The sequence below is a fragment of the Saccopteryx bilineata genome, chromosome 3 (assembly GCF_036850765.1).
Source record: "Saccopteryx bilineata isolate mSacBil1 chromosome 3, mSacBil1_pri_phased_curated, whole genome shotgun sequence".
NCBI lineage: Eukaryota > Metazoa > Chordata > Mammalia > Chiroptera > Emballonuridae > Saccopteryx > Saccopteryx bilineata.
In genome coordinates, this window is record NC_089492.1 from 293,926,184 (window position 1) to 293,944,141 (window position 17,958).

A 17,958-nucleotide genomic window follows, 5' to 3' on the forward strand; every position below is an offset into this window, starting at 1 on the left:
GTTGTCAACATGTTCCCCATTGTGTGTAATAAACTAGAGGCAGAGGCCTCAGATCAAATATAGGTTGTCTCTAGCCACATTGCTGAATATGCAGAGCTGAGATTTCTATTAGCTTGTGTTTTGTGCCATTAAGTTTGCATAGTGGGCCCAACTGAGGCAGTGCACATAATGTTAGGGTTTTTAAATCAACTTCCCACAGTGACATTCTGCTTGAAGAGGCCACGTGCCAAATGGCCTGATAAACAAGAAACAGGCAGGTGCCTGACATCATAAAGAGCAGATCCTGAAGAAAGACATGCAAGAACATCTGCTAAAGTAAGTCACACATGCACGCCACACATAACCGTGTCCTAGAAATAGGCCCTGGCCAGTTGACTCAATGAATAAATACAGCATCAGCCTGGAGTATGAGCATCCCTGGTTTGATTCCTCATCACAGCACACATTAAAAAATGACCATCGGCTTCTCTTCTCCTCTCTCTTTCCCTCTTGCAGCCAATGCCTCAGTTTGTTCAAGTGTCAGCCCCAGGCACTGAGGATTGCTCAATGAATTTGAGAAATAGCCCCAGATGGAGGTTGCTGGGTGGATCCCAGTAGGGGCACATGTGGGAGTCTATACTATTCTCTCCCCTTCTCACTTAAAAAAATTATTACCTCTACTAAAGTGCATAAAAAAGCACTTGATATTTTTGGTGTATATTTGGGGTTCATGCCCCAATATCTACACTGGGCAGGCCAGAAACTGAGAACCAGGCTGGAAGCAGGACTTTAGTTGTTCATTCCTTTCTTTCTCATATGTGCCTTGACTGGAAGGCTATAGCGGGACAAATGACCCTTGCTCAAACCAGATCAGCCAGCACTCAAGCTGGCGATGTTGGGGTTTCAAACCTGTGTTCTCAGTGTCCCAGTCCAGCGCTCTATCCACTGTCCAACCGCCTGGTCAGGCATTCCGGCCATTGTCTTTGGACAGGTACTTTTGAATTTCCCGCAATACACTTGGGGGTGTCCTGGCCTCAGCTGTAAGAAGAAAGAATGCCCGCCTTGAATTGCAGAAACAGCATTACCCAGAAGGCGCTGCGCCGTCGACCGCAAAGTACGCCAGAGAAGAACGAGCAAACGGTGTTTTCGCTCTTGCACAGAAATTAGGGGTGGGACTTCCGTGGTTCTTCTTGCTGGTGTTTGGTCGACTCTCAAGATCAGTCATCGATTCTGAAACGTTTAGTCGCGTTGGATAACGTGGGGAAGGAAAACGCTAGATTCAAGAATCGTGGTCCGTTCCTGCACAGACGGGAGTGTGAGTCTCCGCGACTCAGCCCAACGACCTGCTCCAGGGCCGGACCGGGACAACGTGCATTGAGCCACCTCCTCGCCCGTCGCACCCTTGCTCTCCGGACTCCGAAGAGTCGAAGGGCGATGGCCACGGCCGCCCTGAGGCGCTCGGCTGAGGTGAGTGAGTGTGATGCTGGGCATCTGAGTTTGTAAACCTTATGCTTATTTACCTTGCTCACTTTTATTGTTTAAAAATGGCACTGGGCTGCCTCGTTTGTGGTGGCCCGCAGAGCAGGGCAGCTGATCGCAAATTGCGTGTTGCATTCCTGCTTGAGAAGCGCCATTGTTTTTGCTAATGTGTGCAGGAGGAGAGGGTTTTGCACCAGCAAGTTTTGAGAGAAAAGAACAGAAGAGGAAGAAAGATTCTGCCCCCACCACTGGAAGGTGCGGCAGGATTTCTTTTTCTTCCCTGTGAGGAAGGAGGGGCCGGCCTCCTCTTACCTGAGAAGGAAGAAATGAATAAAATACAAAAGAAAGGACCCAGCAAAGGTAACCGAGTCAGGCAGTGATAAATCAGCTACATCCCATATTTCTCTCAAGGAGTGCTTAAGAGTCACTTACTACACAAAACAAGAATTGCACGATCTGTATTTAACTATGGCCAGTGATCTTGAAACCCTTTCCCCTTTATTGACGCCACCAAATCTTTCCCTGTCCTCTCCTTGAGTCCTGGGAAACCTTAAACAAAGAAATCACATGCCCATTGCTTAGATATTGTAAAAGTATATATATAACCTGTGAGAAAATCAACTTAGGGAGTTCGTGTTTTCGAGCTACAAGCCCTACCTCCTCCGCTGGCTTTAATAAATTCTCCTTCCATTATTACGTTATCTGAGTGACTGTTATCCGTGGGGTCACTTCCTCCTACACCTGATCCCGTGCCCTCCGAGGAAAGCAGGTTTCTGATTTTCCCTTGGCTTTCTCGTGGCTTTCCTGTCTTGGGGAGACTCCAATAAACAGAATGGTCCACCATCCTCGGTCTCCACTTTTTCTTTACTGTGCACCTGAATTCAATGAGGAACTTGGATGTGGATTGTAAGGTATTTTTCCCCGCCAAGAAGGAAGGAAGGGGCTTAGCCACCAAGTGTGGAATAGTAAAGGCTTTATTTAGCACAGAGTGTTTCTGAGATTCACTGGCCCGGAAGATGGAGGTCAAGAAAATCGCCCATGGAGAGACCGCGTGGACAAATTTAAAGGGGTCCTATAGGGAAGTTGGGCTAATATCACTGGCTGACAGTCACTTTTTTTCCCAAGGACTCCTGGGAAGTTTCTTTTGGTGCCCTTGGTTGTGGGTGGTCCTAGCCAAGTTCCCAGGTTCCTCACGTGACCTTCCCCCATTATTCACATATCTTACATTCTGAACTTTTTTGTTAATTAGGGGCGCCGCTTATTCATCTGGCTACTTTCTGCTGATTAGGGACGCCGTGGGGAAGGGGAGATTGGAAAGCAGTGGTTTTGAGGGGTGTCAGGAGGAACATCCATTTGGCTATGAGTTGAGAAACTTTGCTGGTGAGGTTCTATAAGAATTTTTAAAAAGAGAGGCAAATATGAGTTATACACTGATAATTAGAAGATTTAGGTAGGATAGGGGCAGCCCAGGTAAGCATAGGTGGCTGCCATTAGGAGTTAAGCAGGTTGTAGGAGAGTTTTTTGCTTAATTTTTCTTGCAGACAGTTGAGATTGAAGCTTCTTTTATCAGGCCAGTCTTACTGAACAGCATTGCTCCCCGCTTCAGCTCACTCTGGTGGCAGGTTCCTGGTGGGAGGGACAGGAGCAACTGGAGGGTCTGCATGGCCCAATCTTTTGGTGAGCTGCAGACGAGTAAGGCCCAGTGGTTCTGACTCCCAGCAATCCTGTATGGGAGCAAGTTTGAGGCAAGAGACATGATACCAAGGTGTTTGCCCTAGGAGTTTAGCTGCAGTAGGAGTAGTCAGTATTACCGTATGGGGTCCCGTCCACTTGGGCTTTAGGGAGCCAGGCTGGAGCTCCCTTAGAAGAACTCTCTGTCCTGGTTGGAGGGGGACCATCAGGTGTGTTTCATCTGGACCCCCTATGGGAGGAAGGGTCTGGTCCGCATGTTCCCCGAGAAGATGGTGAAGTAAAGACAGAAAGGGGAGGTATGTGGCAAGAGGAGGGGGCTTGACAGGTAAGTTGTAATTGATTAGGAGTGGTCTACCGTAAACCAGCTCAAAGGGGCTGAGTCCAGTGGGGTTTTGCAGGGTTGCCTGATCTGGTGAGTGCCAGGGGGAGGAGGTTTGGCCAGGAGAGCCTGGTCTCAATGGAAAGTTTGGTTGGCTGACTCTCCAGGATGCCATGGGCTCTTTCCACCTTACCCGACGATTGAGAGTGATAGGGTATGTGGAGCTTCCAGGTAATGTTGAGAGATGTGGCAACCTGCTGGACTATTTGGGCTGTGAAGGCCAGGCCATTGTCTGACTGGATGGTAGTCGGCAGTCCAAACTGCGGGATGATGTTTTCAATGAGAATGGAGGCAATGGTGTCTGCCATCTCTTGAGAGGTAGAAAAGGCTTCTATCCATCCTGGAAAGGTGTCAACAAAACTTAAGAAATAGTGGAGTTTTTTGTGACGGGTCATATGAGTGAAGTCAGTCTGCCAGTCTTGGCCTGGCACATGCCCCCTCAGCTGATGAGTAGGGAAGCGGGGGGCGGAGACCCCCTTGTGTAGAGGCTTTGGAACAGACAGTGCATGCTGCGTCTACCTTTTTGATAGTCTGCTGAAGGCCTGGGAAGAAAAAGAGTGGTTGTAAGAACTGATAGAGAGCTTTTGGCCCTATGTGTAAGGAATGGTGGATATCAGAAAGGAGAGTTTCAGCCTGTCCTTTTGGTAAGGCAATTTCATCTCTGAGAAATATCCATCCCTGGTTGCACACGTCTCCACCCTTTTTTTTATATATAAATAAATTTTTATTTTAATGGGGTGACTTCAATAAATCAGGGTACATATATTCAAAGAAAACATTTCCAGGTTATCTCGTCATTCAGTTCTGCATACCCATCACCAAAAGAGAGATCGTCCTCCATCACCCTCTATCCAGTTTTTTTTGTACCCCTCCCCCTCCCCTTCCCTCTCTCCCTCCTTCCCTCCCCCCACCCCCCATAACCACCACACTCCTGCCCATGTCTCTTAGTCTCGCTTTTATGTCCCACCAATGTATGGAATCCTGCAGTTCTTGTTTTTTTCTGATTCGCTTATTTCACTCCGCATAATGTTATCAAGATTCCACCATTCTACTGTAAGTGATCCGATGTCATCATTTCTTCTAGCTGAGTAGTATACCATGGTGTATATGTGCCCCATCTTCTTTATCCAGTCTTCTATTTTTTTACAGTGATTAAAAGCCTTTAAGCAAACTCTTGGCCAATACAGCAAGAATCCATAAGAGAGGAGTGTCCTTAACATGTTCACCAAGTCCATCTCCACCCTTTTTGAGGAGGGTCTGTTCTTCCTCAGGAGTGTAGGAAGGTTTTAAAGAGGTGGAGAGAAACATGAGAGGATTGGGGGAGGCTCCCAGGGTGAGGTTTTGAGCCCTTGCGTTGGCCTGAGCATTTCCCCAGGCCACCAGGTCCTGAGAGATTTGATGGCCCCTATAATGTACCACAGCCACCTCAGCGGGAAGCTTGTAATGCCTGCAAACGTTTAGAAATGAGAGTAGCATTGATTATGGGGGAGCCCTTGGTAGTGAGAAAGCCCCTTTCCTTCCAGAGGGCAGAGTGGCTGAAGATGATTTTTAAAAAAAGCATATTTAGAGTCAGTATATATAGTTATGTGTTTTCCCTGGGCCAGAGTGAGTGCCCGAATGAGGGCAATCCGCTCTGCTTTCTGGGAGGTGGTGCCTTCTGGCAGCTGTTGAGCTTCTAGGGTGGAGGAGGTGGTGACCACCGCGTAGGCTGCTCGTCATTGTCCGTTGGGTCCCTGTACAGAGCTCCCATCTACAAAGAGTATTAGATCTGGATCTTTTAAAGGAGAATCTGATAATCCATCTCGAGGTCTGTTGAGGAAATCTATTAGTTCCATACAGGAGTGGGTGGGTTCCGGAAGTGTCACTGGAGCTGGCAGTAGAGTGGCTGGATTGAGTCTGGGAGAGGGCAAAAGAGTGACTGAAGGGTTTTCAATGAACAGGAGGTGAAATTTTTGTAGGCAGGAAGGACTTAACAGAGAAAGAGATTTGTGTGAAAGGAGGTCAGTGAACCTGTGGGAGAAGACAGTGATGGGTTGGGAAAGGGTGAGCTTAGTAGCCTCCTTGGTGAGTTCAGCTGCTGTGCCCAGTGCCCAGAGGCAGGGCTGCCAGACTTTGATGGTGGTGCCCAGTCATTTAGAGAGATATGCCATGGGGTGGTATGTGGGCCCCACAGGTTGAGTTAACATGCCAACAGCATTACCGTGCTTTTCATCAGTGAAAAGATGGAAGGGGTCTGGAGTCGGGTAAAGCGAGAGGGGAAGAGGAGATGAGAACATCTCTAAGGGTAGAGAAAGCCCTTTTGACGGTGTTGGGGGATGTGAGAGGTCCCATGGGAGTCTCTTTTGCAGCCTCGTAGAGGAGTTTGACTAAGAAAGCAAAATTGGGAATCCAGAACCTAAAGAAGCCTATTAGACCGAGGAAAGAAAGAATCTTATCAGCAGTGGTAGGTGGTTGGAAGACTGCAGATGATCTGAGTTCCATCTAGGGTGAGACCTCAGGTGGTGGGAGTCAAGGCGATGCCCAGATAGACTATAGACTGAGAGTGAAGTTGAGCCATAGCAGGGGAGACACGATATCCCTTCATGGCAAGAAAGTTAAGAAGGGTGGCTGTCTTCTTGAGGCAGACAGGGAGGGGCTGTAGAGAAGTAGGTCATCTACATATTGTAAGAGAGTACTAGTCTCGAGATTGCATGTAGCTAAATCCCGAGCCAGCGCCTGTCCAAACAGGTGTGGGCTGTCTCTGAACCCCTGGGGCAGGACAGTCCATGTAAGCTGCTGGGCTGCATTAGTGTCCAGATCAGTCTAAGTAAAGGCAAACAGAAAATTAGAGTCAGGGTGTAGAGGAATGGTAAAGAAGGCATCCTTGAGATCTAGGACCGTGAAGTGAGTGGTGTCTGAGGGAATGTGTGACAGTAATATATGTAGGGATTAGAGACTACAGGATGGAGGGGAATTACTACTGCCTCACTGTTTAGGCATAAGTCTTGTATGAGGCCATAAGCTCCTGAAGGTTTTCGAACAGGAAGAATGGGGGTATTGCAGGGAGAGTCCGTGGGGATGAGTAAGCGTTAGTTTAAGCGGGTAATTATTGGCTTAAGGCCCTGGCAGTGACTTGCTGAAATAGGGAATTGGGGCCTAGATGGAAATTGGGAGGGATTCTTTAAGCGGATGTGTACAGGTGGGTGGTGGGTTGCTATCACAGGGGTAGAAGTGTCCCAGTCTTGAAGGTTGACAATATCTGGTGGAATCGGAGGTGTGATTGGGTTAGGCTGATCTGTGGTAGTGGGAGAGTCTTCAGTCAAGAGTGGTAGGAGTAGGTGGGAAGATGCTGTCAGCTGGATAGTGGCTCCAAGACTGTGTAGAACAGGCATCCCCAAACTATGGCCCGCGAGCTGCATGCAACCCCCTGAGGCCGTTTAACCGGCCCCCACAGCACTTCCGGAAGGGGCACCTCTTTCACTGGTGGTCAGTGAGAGGAGCACTGTATGTGGCGGCCCTCCAATGGTCTGATGGACAGTGAACTGGCCCCCTGTGTAAAAAGTTTGGGGACTCCTGGTGTAGAATGTCTCATCCCAGAAGGGGTACAGGGCACAATGGCATGACTAAGAACGAGTGTGAAAAGGGGATTTCATCCAAACTGCATGTCAGAGGTGGTGTGCAAAGAGGGGAATTAGGGTTCCATCCATTCCCATAACCGAGACCTGTGAGGGAACTAGAAGTCCACAGTATGAAGGCAAAACAGAGAAGGTAGCCCCCGTGTCCACAAGAAATGAGATGGACTTACCCACTACCTGTAGCATCACCCGTGGCTCAGAGAGACTAATGGGGGTCTCTGAGCCCGGGCCGCATCAGTGGTCCACGAGGCCTAGGAATTCAAATGATGGGCCCGCCTGGCTGGCTTAGCCTCCCATCTGCGCTCAGAGTAGATGGGAGTAGACAGAGTAGACAGAGTAGGCCTGTCCTCCACGTCAAGGATTAGCTTGCTGCCGAAAGGGGGTAATCGCTCCGCCAGTGACTGGGCTGCTTGCACTTAGGGCAGGGCTTTGTGGGCGGCCTCGGGCAGAGGCACTGCCAGGACCAATGGCCCTCCTTGACACACTTAAAGCAAGCTCCTGGTGGGGATCCTCTTTGTGGCCCGGACTTAGGTCGAGCACCTTCTGTGCCTTGCCCTTGTTGCTCTGCCGGCCTTAGAGCTGCCACAAGTCCTGAATTTGGAGTGTTACCTTCTTCTGCATGTGGGCATGGTGTTCAGCCTTGGCCTGTTCCTCTTGACTGTTAAAAACCCTAAATGTGCTATGTTCATCAGATCTTGGATAGGGGTCTGGTGGCCCTCTTCTGCCTTTTTAAGTTTCCTCTGAATATCTGGGGCCGATTGGGAAATAAAGTGAGTAGCTAATACAGTGACCCTGGCACTGGAAGTAGGGTCTAAACGAGTGTGGAGGACCATAGTGTCAGTGAGGCAATTTAAGAAGAGAGCCGGATTATCCTTAGGTCCTTGAGTAATTTCCCTTAGTTTGTCATAGTTAACTACCTTTTGTGCTGCACCCTGCATGCCAGCTATAAGACATTCAATCATTTGGTCTTGTCGTCTCCTACCTGTTTGTTCCGTCTGGTACTTCCAGTTGGGGTCCGTGTCAGGGACCACCTCTGGGCCCACTGGCACTTGAGGGTTTGAGGCATGGACCTTATCTGCATGAGCTTGCACCGCCATCCGGATTCGATCCCGTTCGTCGGGGGTAAGGGTAGAAGACATAATAATATAGAGATCATGCCAAGTGAGGTCATATGCCTGAGTGGATATTGGAATCCTAGTTGGTAGGATTAGAAGAGTAAGAGCCCAAGTGCTTTTTGATTGCAAACAGATCAGAGAGGGAGAAAGGCACATGAACCCAAACAACTCCTGCTCCAGCCACCTCGCAGAGAGGGCATAGGAGGTTGGCTTCCTCTTGTGGCCTGGAGTGAAATCAGGTGTGAGCGCTGACTGGAGAGGAGAGAGAGAGAGAGAGCAAGCAGCATTTGCAGGTGGGGAAACAGGATCTAGCAAAGAGGGGGGGAGGAGTCTGATAGGACCGAGGGAGTCTTGCAGGAGGGGAAGAGAGTTCCTCAGGGGAGTTGGCAAAGGAGGGGAGATCTGGAGCGGAGGGTTTAGCTGAGATTTCTCTGGCCAAGAGGATGTGCATTGTAGAGCAGCCAGCACAGAGTTTAGGACGAGAACGCAGATGCCAAAACTCCTGAATATAATGGACCTCTTGACCACTTTCCAGCGTCCTGGCTATAGTTACGTAAATCAGTAAGGAAGTTGAAATCGAAAGTCCCTTCCTGAGGCCACCTGGTCTGGTCATCCAGTGGGTATTGTGGCTAGGCTACGCTGCAGAAGATTAGTTTCTACATTTTTAGGGAAGGATCAATGTTTGAGAGATTCTGGATAAGGCACAGCAGGGGTGTTTTAGAGTCAGGTTTAGATGCCTTTGCCCCCATGGTCACCCTCAGTTCTTGGAGTGGTCAGAGATGAGTATCAGTGTCCCAAAACTCAAGCTCTAGCCACAGATGGATAAGGTAAAGTGGGTGTGCTTGGAACGTCTCCACGGGCCCATGCTAACTCGGAACAGAAAGAATTCCCTGATGCAGGTGCGATTTCGGACAAGGATTCTCGGAGGAAAGAACTGAGGCGGGTAGGGGGGAGGCTGGAGGTGGGAAACTTACTGCGCCCTGAGCCAAAGTGTGTGGAAGGTCAGAGATCCTGGTTCTTTCTCTAAGAGGAAGAGGAGAGGAGCGGTCCTTGCGGACTTCAAACTCCTCCAGGGTTTGGACACCAAAATGTAAGGTATTTTTCCTTGCTGAGAAGGAAGGAAGGGGCGTAGCCACCAAGTATGGAATAGTAAAGGCTTTATTTATTTATTTATTTATTTTTACTTTTATTAATTTTTAGAGAGGAGAGAGAATGAGAGAGAGAGAGAGAGAAGGGGGAGGGAGGAGCAGGAAGCATCAACTCCCATATGTGCCTTGACCAGGCTAGCCCAGGGTTTTGAACCGCCAACCTCAGCATTCCAGGTTGACGCTTTATCCACTGCGCCACCACAGGTCAGGCGTAAAGGCTTTATTTAGTATAGCGTGTTTCTCAGAAGAGATTCACTGGCCCAGAAGATGGAGGTCAGGAAAATCGCACATGGAGAGACTGCGTGGGCAAATTTAAAGGAGTCCTCTAGGGAAGTTGGGCTAATATGAAGTAGCGAAATCTCACTGGCTGACAGACAGTAGCTTTTTTCCCTCAGTGACTCCTGGGAAGTTTCTTTTGTTGCGCTTGGTTGTGGACGGTCCTAGCCAAAGTTCCCGGGTTCCTCACGTGACCTTCCCCATTATCCACCGATCTTACATGAATGGTCATGATGGTAGCGGCACTTCGACTTACAAGCAATCATGCCTAGACTGAGAGGCAGAGGCCTATACTTTTATTTTTATGGTCCTTGAAACCATAGAAGGTTGAGAACTGAGAGGAACACAGTTTTCAAGGTGTCTTAAATCTTGCTGAAAGAGGGAACAGACTACAGTGGGGTGATGGGACAATGAGGCCCGTGAGTTGAGCTCCTGTCCAAGGTCACAGAGTTGGGAAGAGGCAGCAGTGAGGACTGAGGAAGTAGGACTTATTTAGCTGGCATAGCTGCATGATCCCAAAATAGACAACAAAACATGTACTCCCTGAAGTTAGATGTCTTATATATTAGATACCTTTACAGCTTTAGCTTTCAGGTGACAAATGCCAGATTTCTATGACTTCTTTGTTTTAAGGCTTTCATGACTGTCATTTTTTTAGGGAGGGGAAGGAGAGAGGAGTACCGAGGGTCTGTCCTTGATAATCCTTTCATTCATTCTTCTTATTGGAGCTGGAATTTCATTTCCAGGAACTGATAACAAGCAAATTCCACACCCGTGGTTTGTTATTTTCTAGACTTTTCTGTCTGGCCTTGTTCCCTCAGTCAAGAACACTGAGGTCACAGGCTGGAGTGTAGGATCCCAGACATTGCAGGCCCCACCATTCTTCTGCTTTATTCTGGTTTCTCCTTCCTCACCTCCAGACTGTTTTCTTGGTATTTTCTCAATTCTTGGATGCAGAAATCCATGCAGTACCCCCAAGCCCTGTGTCCTGAGTACAGGCTGTAGGTGAAATGACTGTGCCCAACATTTGGTGATAAATGTTGTAAAGTACCTGAACCTCAATTCCATGGGTTTACATAGAGGCACCAAGTCCAGATGAATTTTGAAGACTTTTATTAAAGGAGGAGATTTATTAAATATTCCGGCCACATATGGCTGACATGGGGCAATTGCAAACCCAAATCATGTGTCCCAAATACATTTCAGGAGCTGTTAATATACCCTTGAACAAACCCGGGAGGGGGAGAGCATGACATCATGGGACCAGCTTACAACATTTGTTTATAGGACCTATAAAAACATTTCTACACATTAAAACTTATAAGGTATAACACAATAGCAGAAATGTTATTCCACATATTAAAATACATTCCTAAATTTTTTAGTGTTCACTTGCGATTCCTTTGTTTAGAGATATATACATTAATTACATGCTTTCAGGAGGGGAGGGGTAGTTTCCGTGGCACTAGGGGATAAAATGCCTGCAAATGGCTCATCAAATAAGAAAAGGTTTTTTTTTTTAAATCTCTCCCTTCCTAAACCTGGCTAGCTATTTACCTGCTTCCTCATGGGTGTGGGGGGAAGGATGGGAAACCAAATCTCCTTCCCTTCTTCATTTACAATACAATGCTATCGGCCATCCTGAGTTGGTGCCAATCACACAAGTATAGAAATTACATCTACAAAATCTCTCTGCACGCCTAGCCCAAATTAATAAAATGTTCTTTAAGCTTCCTAAACTATTAATATTAATTAATTCTGTACTTTTTGGTACATTACTACATTCCCCACTGGTTTTATATTCTATGTCAAATCCTTGACTTAATTTACTGAAGAGCATGAGGCTGTTGTGTAGGAATATTAACTTATAACATGTAACAGATATTTAACAGACAGCATTATTAGCAATACAGTTTACTAAAGAAACAAATATTATTGATTAATTTCTTATAAATTGTACAAACCTTTTGCAACTTACATAAAATAATCAGCTTTTCTAACCATTTATTTTTAGTCAAAACTTTTTATTTTAAAACCTTTAACCTTTAGTGACAATTAAGCTGGCTTTCATTTTACCCTAGTTTGCCTTTCTCCGAAGTCTGATTAAAAATGGTGTCCTTAGTGAATTTCTTCATACATTCGTCATACGTAGACCAACCAGCTTCCGGTTTGTGGTTGGAGTAGGGCCTGCCTTCTACCTTGGCAGGAGTGGGAGTGGTCAGGATAATGGTGTGTGGACCCGTCCATGTGGGAGTCAGTCCTTGGGTAATGTACTGGGTCACCTGGCAATGCTGGAAGCGCCTCTCGGACAGTCTTTTGAACAGCTTGCTGTGTAATCTGCAAACCCTGCAAGTACTTAACGAATGGGTGGTCACATTTCCTTTACAATTTTATTTATGCATTTGATTTTCCCTGAACCTTTTGGTGCCTGTGGGCATAACGTAACTTAAAATTAGTTTCTAATTAATATGAGTTCCATTCCTACCAGCTTTGATACTGTGGACGCAAATGTAGGCCCAACACTGGAATGGGCAAGCTAAACCTGGAAAGAATACTATATAGTAACTTTCTAACAACTGTCACTGTGTCCTGTTTTATAAGGAAAAACCTTTATCTATTTGTCAATTATTCTATTAAAGTCTATTTCTAAATATTTACCTGGGAAAATTCCTTTCTCCCTGTTTCTTTCTGTGATTTCCTTATTTTACTTAGTATTTACTTGGATACAAACTAAACATTCAGATATTATGTCTTCTGTAATAAATCATAAGTAAGGTTTTTCTAATTCTTTCCTATTGGTAAAATCTTTTTATAATTGGTTTCAAATAAAACTTTGGCAATAAGGATCCCAAACCCCACTGGTTTGGGGTGGCATCTTTCTGCTCATTTGTTTGAATTTCTATGTTCTGATTTTTAGGCAGACTGGAAAAATGTAAAATAAACAAAATAAAAAGTAACTAATGCTAACAAATACTATAACAAGTGTCCTAATACATACAATAAAGTGACCAAAGCCTACTAGATTATTAAACAAAATCTTAACCAATATAACAGGATTTAAAATAAAATAAATTCTTACAGTCTTAAATGTCCTTGACATGTTATCGTAATTTTACTAAGTCTATGTTGACACTATTATTGTTTCATATTATTTGCAAATGTAACCCAATTCTCACTTCAGTCTGAGAAATGTCACAAAGAGCAGGAGTCACATATATTCAGGAAAAGTTCAAAAGGCACTGGCACTGTGGTCACATTCCTGCACTGTAGCTAGAGTCTAAGTCCCAATGATTATTGCTTCTAGCTGGAATTAGGAGCAGGTCCCAGCCTAGAATAGGCATGGGGCATTGAGACAAGAGGAATAAAGGAGACACTATACATTAAAACAAAGTAACAGAAAATGAGACTTTCAAGACAATAGAGATCTTCGAGGGATAAATAAAACTCAAATATTAGGCACGGTATAGTAAGTGGCCCTTTTGTTTACAAGAAATGAGATCAGTTTACCCTCTACTTGGAAGAAATACCATAGGCTCGTTCATGGTGACATGAGATGGGGGGGTTGATGGCCCTGGGCACCTTTAACCTTTAGTGGCAAGTCCCAGCAGGCTGGGCAAGGTTAGGTCACACGTGGTTGGATTAGGGCTGGAAGAGACTGAACCCTCCCTTAGAGAAGAAAAAAGGCAACTTACCTTCTAGTGTCCCTTTTCCCCACAGCAAAGGCATGTCCCTGGTTTGGGCCTGGAAGCCTGGCAGGCTTTATCTCAATGACCTTTCTTTCCACTTTTGAATCAGGGCCCTGATGGAATCCTATAAAGCCCCTTCGGGGCATTGGAGCCTTTAAGGGTGTATGCCAAGAGCCGGTATTTTCCTGATCTCTTTTGGGCTCTATTTGCCTTTTCTGTCTTTTTCTTGGTCACTATAGACCTTAAAAGCCATACTCAGAAGATATCTCTGAGGGGCTTAAGGGTCCTTTTCTGTCTATATAAACTTTTGGAAATATAAAAAACATTGTTATTTGTTGGATTAATTAAAGAGGGTAAAAGCTTGCAAGAGAAACACGTTTGGTGTCTCTTTTAGGATTTTAGAGTCTCTCTGCTGCTGAATAACTCAGTACATTAGCATTTAAAAGAAATTCTTAACAACACTGTTTTAAAATGATAATAAATTAAACATTATATAAAAGGACATTATTAACAATTATTATATATTTCCTAATATCTAAACTAAGATTTCAATATTACAGGGCTATTAGACAGCAAATAAAAGGAATTAACAAAAGGCCTTTGAAATAACGTATATATTTCTAACATGGAAAATACTTTTTCACATATCAGTGGGAGACAATAAGTCATCACTCCAACCCTGTGGTCAGAAAAACTTATTAGTGAACAGAGCCAATTAAAATCAACAACTGAAATTTCTTTTCAGGGCCAAATCTTTTTTTTTTTTTTTTTTTAAATGAAAGTTATTTTTTTATTATTATTATTTTTTTTTGTATTTTTCTGAAGCTGGAAACGGGGAGAGACAGTCAGACAGACTCCCGCATGCGCCCGACCGAGATCCACCCGGCACGCCCACCAGGGGCAACGCTCTGCCCACCAGGGGGCGATGCTCCGCCCCCCCGGGTCGCCGCCCTGCCGCGACCAGAGCCACTCCAGCACCTGGGGCAGAGGCCAAGGAGCCACCCCCAGCGCCCGGGCCATCCCCGCTCCAATGGAGCCTCGGCTGCAGGAGGGGAAGAGAGAGACAGAGAGGAAGGAGGAGGGGGGGGTGGAGAAGCAAATGGGCGCCTCTCCTGTGTGCCGGGAATCGAACCCGGGTCCCCCGCACGCCAGGCCGACGCCCCACCGCCGAGCCAACCGGCCAGGGCCTCAGGGCCAAATCTTAAATTTAAAATTATATAGGTAGGCACATTCCCTACTGAGGCAGTGCCCACACATGGCACTCCGTTGGAGATCTATATCCAAGGGAACAAAAGGCCTTATGTCGTCCACTGGCTGTTTACAAGTGGCAGTTTGCAGACCAGAGTTCTTAGGAAAGGGGAAGAAGCAGAGGCATCTGGCAAGTCTGTCCCCTCTTGCACATCCCAAGGCTGGCTGAACCCTAGCCTTGCCACGTGCAGGATGGCAGCGGCGGTGAGGCTCCAGGCTTAGTTCCAAGGTGACACCTAGCCTTCCCAGGACTCCCGTTCCCTCTTTCTCTGCTGCCAGTTTAGGGGCATGGCTGCCATGGGAGAGGTGGCGCAGACGGGTGGGCGTTTGGACCCAGCATTTCCAAAAACTAGGCCGACGTTCATTCCCTTCCCCCCAGCAGCTGTCTAGCTTTATTTCTTACAACAAAAGCAGCAAATTAAAATACAATTTTTACAAATTTACCTTTCTAACAGTGGGTTGATTTAGCCCACATGAGGTTTGCAATTTTCCCACAATTTCCTGAAAATTATTTGAACAGTTTTTACTATTATGGCTAAAGTAGTGGGTCTCCCCCGTGAATCCCATGCCTCTTACAGTAGATAATAATCATCCCACACGAAGGAACTGAGAGACTTGGAGGGAACCCAACACCTGCCTCGGCCCTGTGGGAGAGTGTTGGAACCGTTGTATAATTTTTTTTCACCTGACTCTGTTTTCTTATACAACCCGAGGCAGGCTGACTCCTAGCCTAACCGAGCACCGAAGGTGGCAGCAGGACTTTTCTCTTGGCACTCGGCCTTCTGCTCGCTGTTTGCCTTCTGCTGGGGTGCGCCATGCATGGACAGCGCAGCCAGGTGGGCAGAAAGCATGTTTATGTTCGCCTCTCCACGGCTGTGCCCCCACCCCGTCGTTCCACCAACCGGGCATTCTGGCTCGGCTTTTCTCTCTTCTCTCACCCAGATCACATACTTGCCAGCCATTCCCCCTAGAGGCTGGAAAAACACATTCCTGGGCATATTCCTTATGCAATATGCACATTGATTTTTTCCTAGCGGAGTTTAAATTTTTTCTCTCAAATCCCCTTTCTGTCCTCGATATAAGTCTGCCCAGACTAAGAAGACTTAGCACCCTTTTTGTATTGAGCAAGCTTTTAGCCATTTTGGTGGATTCATTATTAAACTTAGCCATTGATCAATGTATGGAAACTGATCAGAGTGGCTTGGGTCCTCAGTTATGATGTTCCGAATGGCCCTTACTAGCTTGAGATTAAAAGTTCCGATTGCTGGCCATCCAATCCCAAAAGTGGGCCATTCTAATTCACAGAGAGTGCGAAACCTTTTCTTGAACCATTTAATTCCGTATTCACGGCTGTCTCCATAAGCTTCTTGAAAATGTTTTAAAAGACAACCTAAGGGGATCTTCTGTGAACTGTGCCCTCTTCCCATATTTAATAACTCAGGCCGCCTCTTTACAATATTGAAACTTGTCCTGGGAAATCCAGGAATTAGCACACTAATAAAAAATCAAGAAAGATAAGACAGATAGTTAACTAGCACCCAGAATAAGGGTGTTTGACTATAGAGGTATTAATTATTACATAAGACAAGGGGAAGGAGCCAAAAGAAGAGAATAATTTCTTCAGGGGAGAAATCTAACTGGGCCTCTTGAAGCCAAAGATTCTGTATCCAAGAAAAAATATGTAGTGGAGCAGGGGAGAGGGGTCCAAACCATGAAATGTTTTGAGAGATTTCTTGAAGGAACAAAGAAAATCTGCAGCATACATACACAAATCACCATTTAAGATTGCTTTTTCGTCAGAAACTTCCCATTTTTGACACACAACTCAAGCCAGGGACGTCATAGAAATGGCGCCGTGAGGACATGGACCGAAAAATCTCCCCAAAATTTCAACAAGTTCAACAGCCAGAGACAGAAAAACCTATTCTTGGAGCATCCGAGAGTTTCACACCCTGAAGGCGAAGGTAGGATGGAGCGAAAAATCGGCTAAATATAAAATCAACCCTGAGGGAAATAAGTCGGACAAAGAAACTCTCTGCCTTCCTCACTAACCTGAGCAAAGGCTGCTTTCACTTGGAACTGAGAGTAGGGAGGAGCTAGGGGTGTGGAGGTAGCTAGGCTGCTGCGCGGACGTTCGTTCAAGCCGAGGAAAGAGTGTGCCTATGGTGAATCAGCCCACACGAGCAAACGCCAGTGCGCCACGCCCCGAGCATCCCAGCCTCTGGCCCGCGCCGCAAGCAACCACCCAAGCCCTGGGCTACGAGCACCCCAGCCTCCTGTGCTAGGCCGTGAGCAGCCCCACCCCCCATGCGCCAGGCCGCGAGCAGCCCAGCCTCCCATGCACCGTGCCAGAAGCAGTCCAGCCTCCTGCGCCCGCGTGTGAGTAATCGCTCGCGCCATGAACTTCCCTACACCCGAGCTTTTCTAGGCGGGAGGAGCGCCTCACCCAGCCATTCAAGCTAACAATCAAGTGTTGGGGGAGGGGCATGCACACAGCTTGCAGTTCATTCTGGAGAAATTCCACGGATCCAATCGCTGAAATTAGCCTAACCCACAGGCTGCTCACCTCCCAACTGACCTACATGGCTATAATTGACAAGATCTCTCTCACTCCAGCTATCCAAGACAAGAGGCGTGATATTTTTTAGTGCCTCTTGCTAAAGGGGTGGGGGCAACTTCTGATTAGCAGAGCTTTCATACTCAGGGACATATGCTAAAAAGAGGGACTTGACAGTGTTAAGACTTCCTGTACTGCAGGCAGTGACTAGTGCATCTTCTTCCCAGCCAAAACAGGCTACAAAGTGCAGAAAGTCTGGGGACAGTGGTCCCACAGAGTGCTGGGTGTGCTGAACAGGCCTAGAATCTCAGAGAACGTCACCTTGAGAGCAGTTGGCTCCCAGCCCCGCCTGATTATGCTAGCTGCTCTGACTGCCAGAGCCTTACCCAGAGCCCTGCATTAAGTGGGGATAGAGTGAGGATCTGCCAGCTCTCTAAACCTCTTACTCCCCAGGTAGAAGCAGCGGCAGCCTCATAGCTAGATCATCAGGCTGCTAATTCAGGAAGGAGAGACTAGGAGAGAGGCTCCGGGAAAATGGACTCTCTCATTGTTGGAGACTGCAAACGCTAACAAGCCTTGACTACCGAGACTGAAGCCAAATATATGACATTGCCGTAGAGTCTCATCAACTGCAAATCCCTACCTAAGTGCCACAGGGGCAGAGCCTGGGGTACAGAGTCACCAACTAGGAAGAGGGAGAGGAAAGAAAAGGGAAGAAGAAGTTAACCACTCAAATTCAAGAAAAATCCACAGACTTTATAATTTGTTTCACTATTTCTTTTGTT

The 17,958-nt window shown here is 46.6% G+C and overlaps 1 protein-coding gene and 1 pseudogene across 1 annotated transcript in view; both read left to right on the top strand.

The window, feature by feature from the left end:
- Nucleotides 1-17,958, top strand: part of LOC136331808 (zinc finger protein 3-like) — a 56,455-nt pseudogene that overhangs the window by 20,664 nt on the left and 17,833 nt on the right.
- LOC136331804 (zinc finger protein 211-like) overlaps nt 1,157-17,958 on the top strand; it is a 29,430-nt gene continuing 12,628 nt past the window's right edge. Inside the window, exon 1 of the mRNA XM_066270847.1 lies at nt 1,157-1,446. Within this exon, the coding sequence (XP_066126944.1) occupies nt 1,414-1,446 (33 nt within the window). The 5' untranslated portion in view covers nt 1,157-1,413. The remainder of the gene's footprint in view (nt 1,447-17,958) is intronic.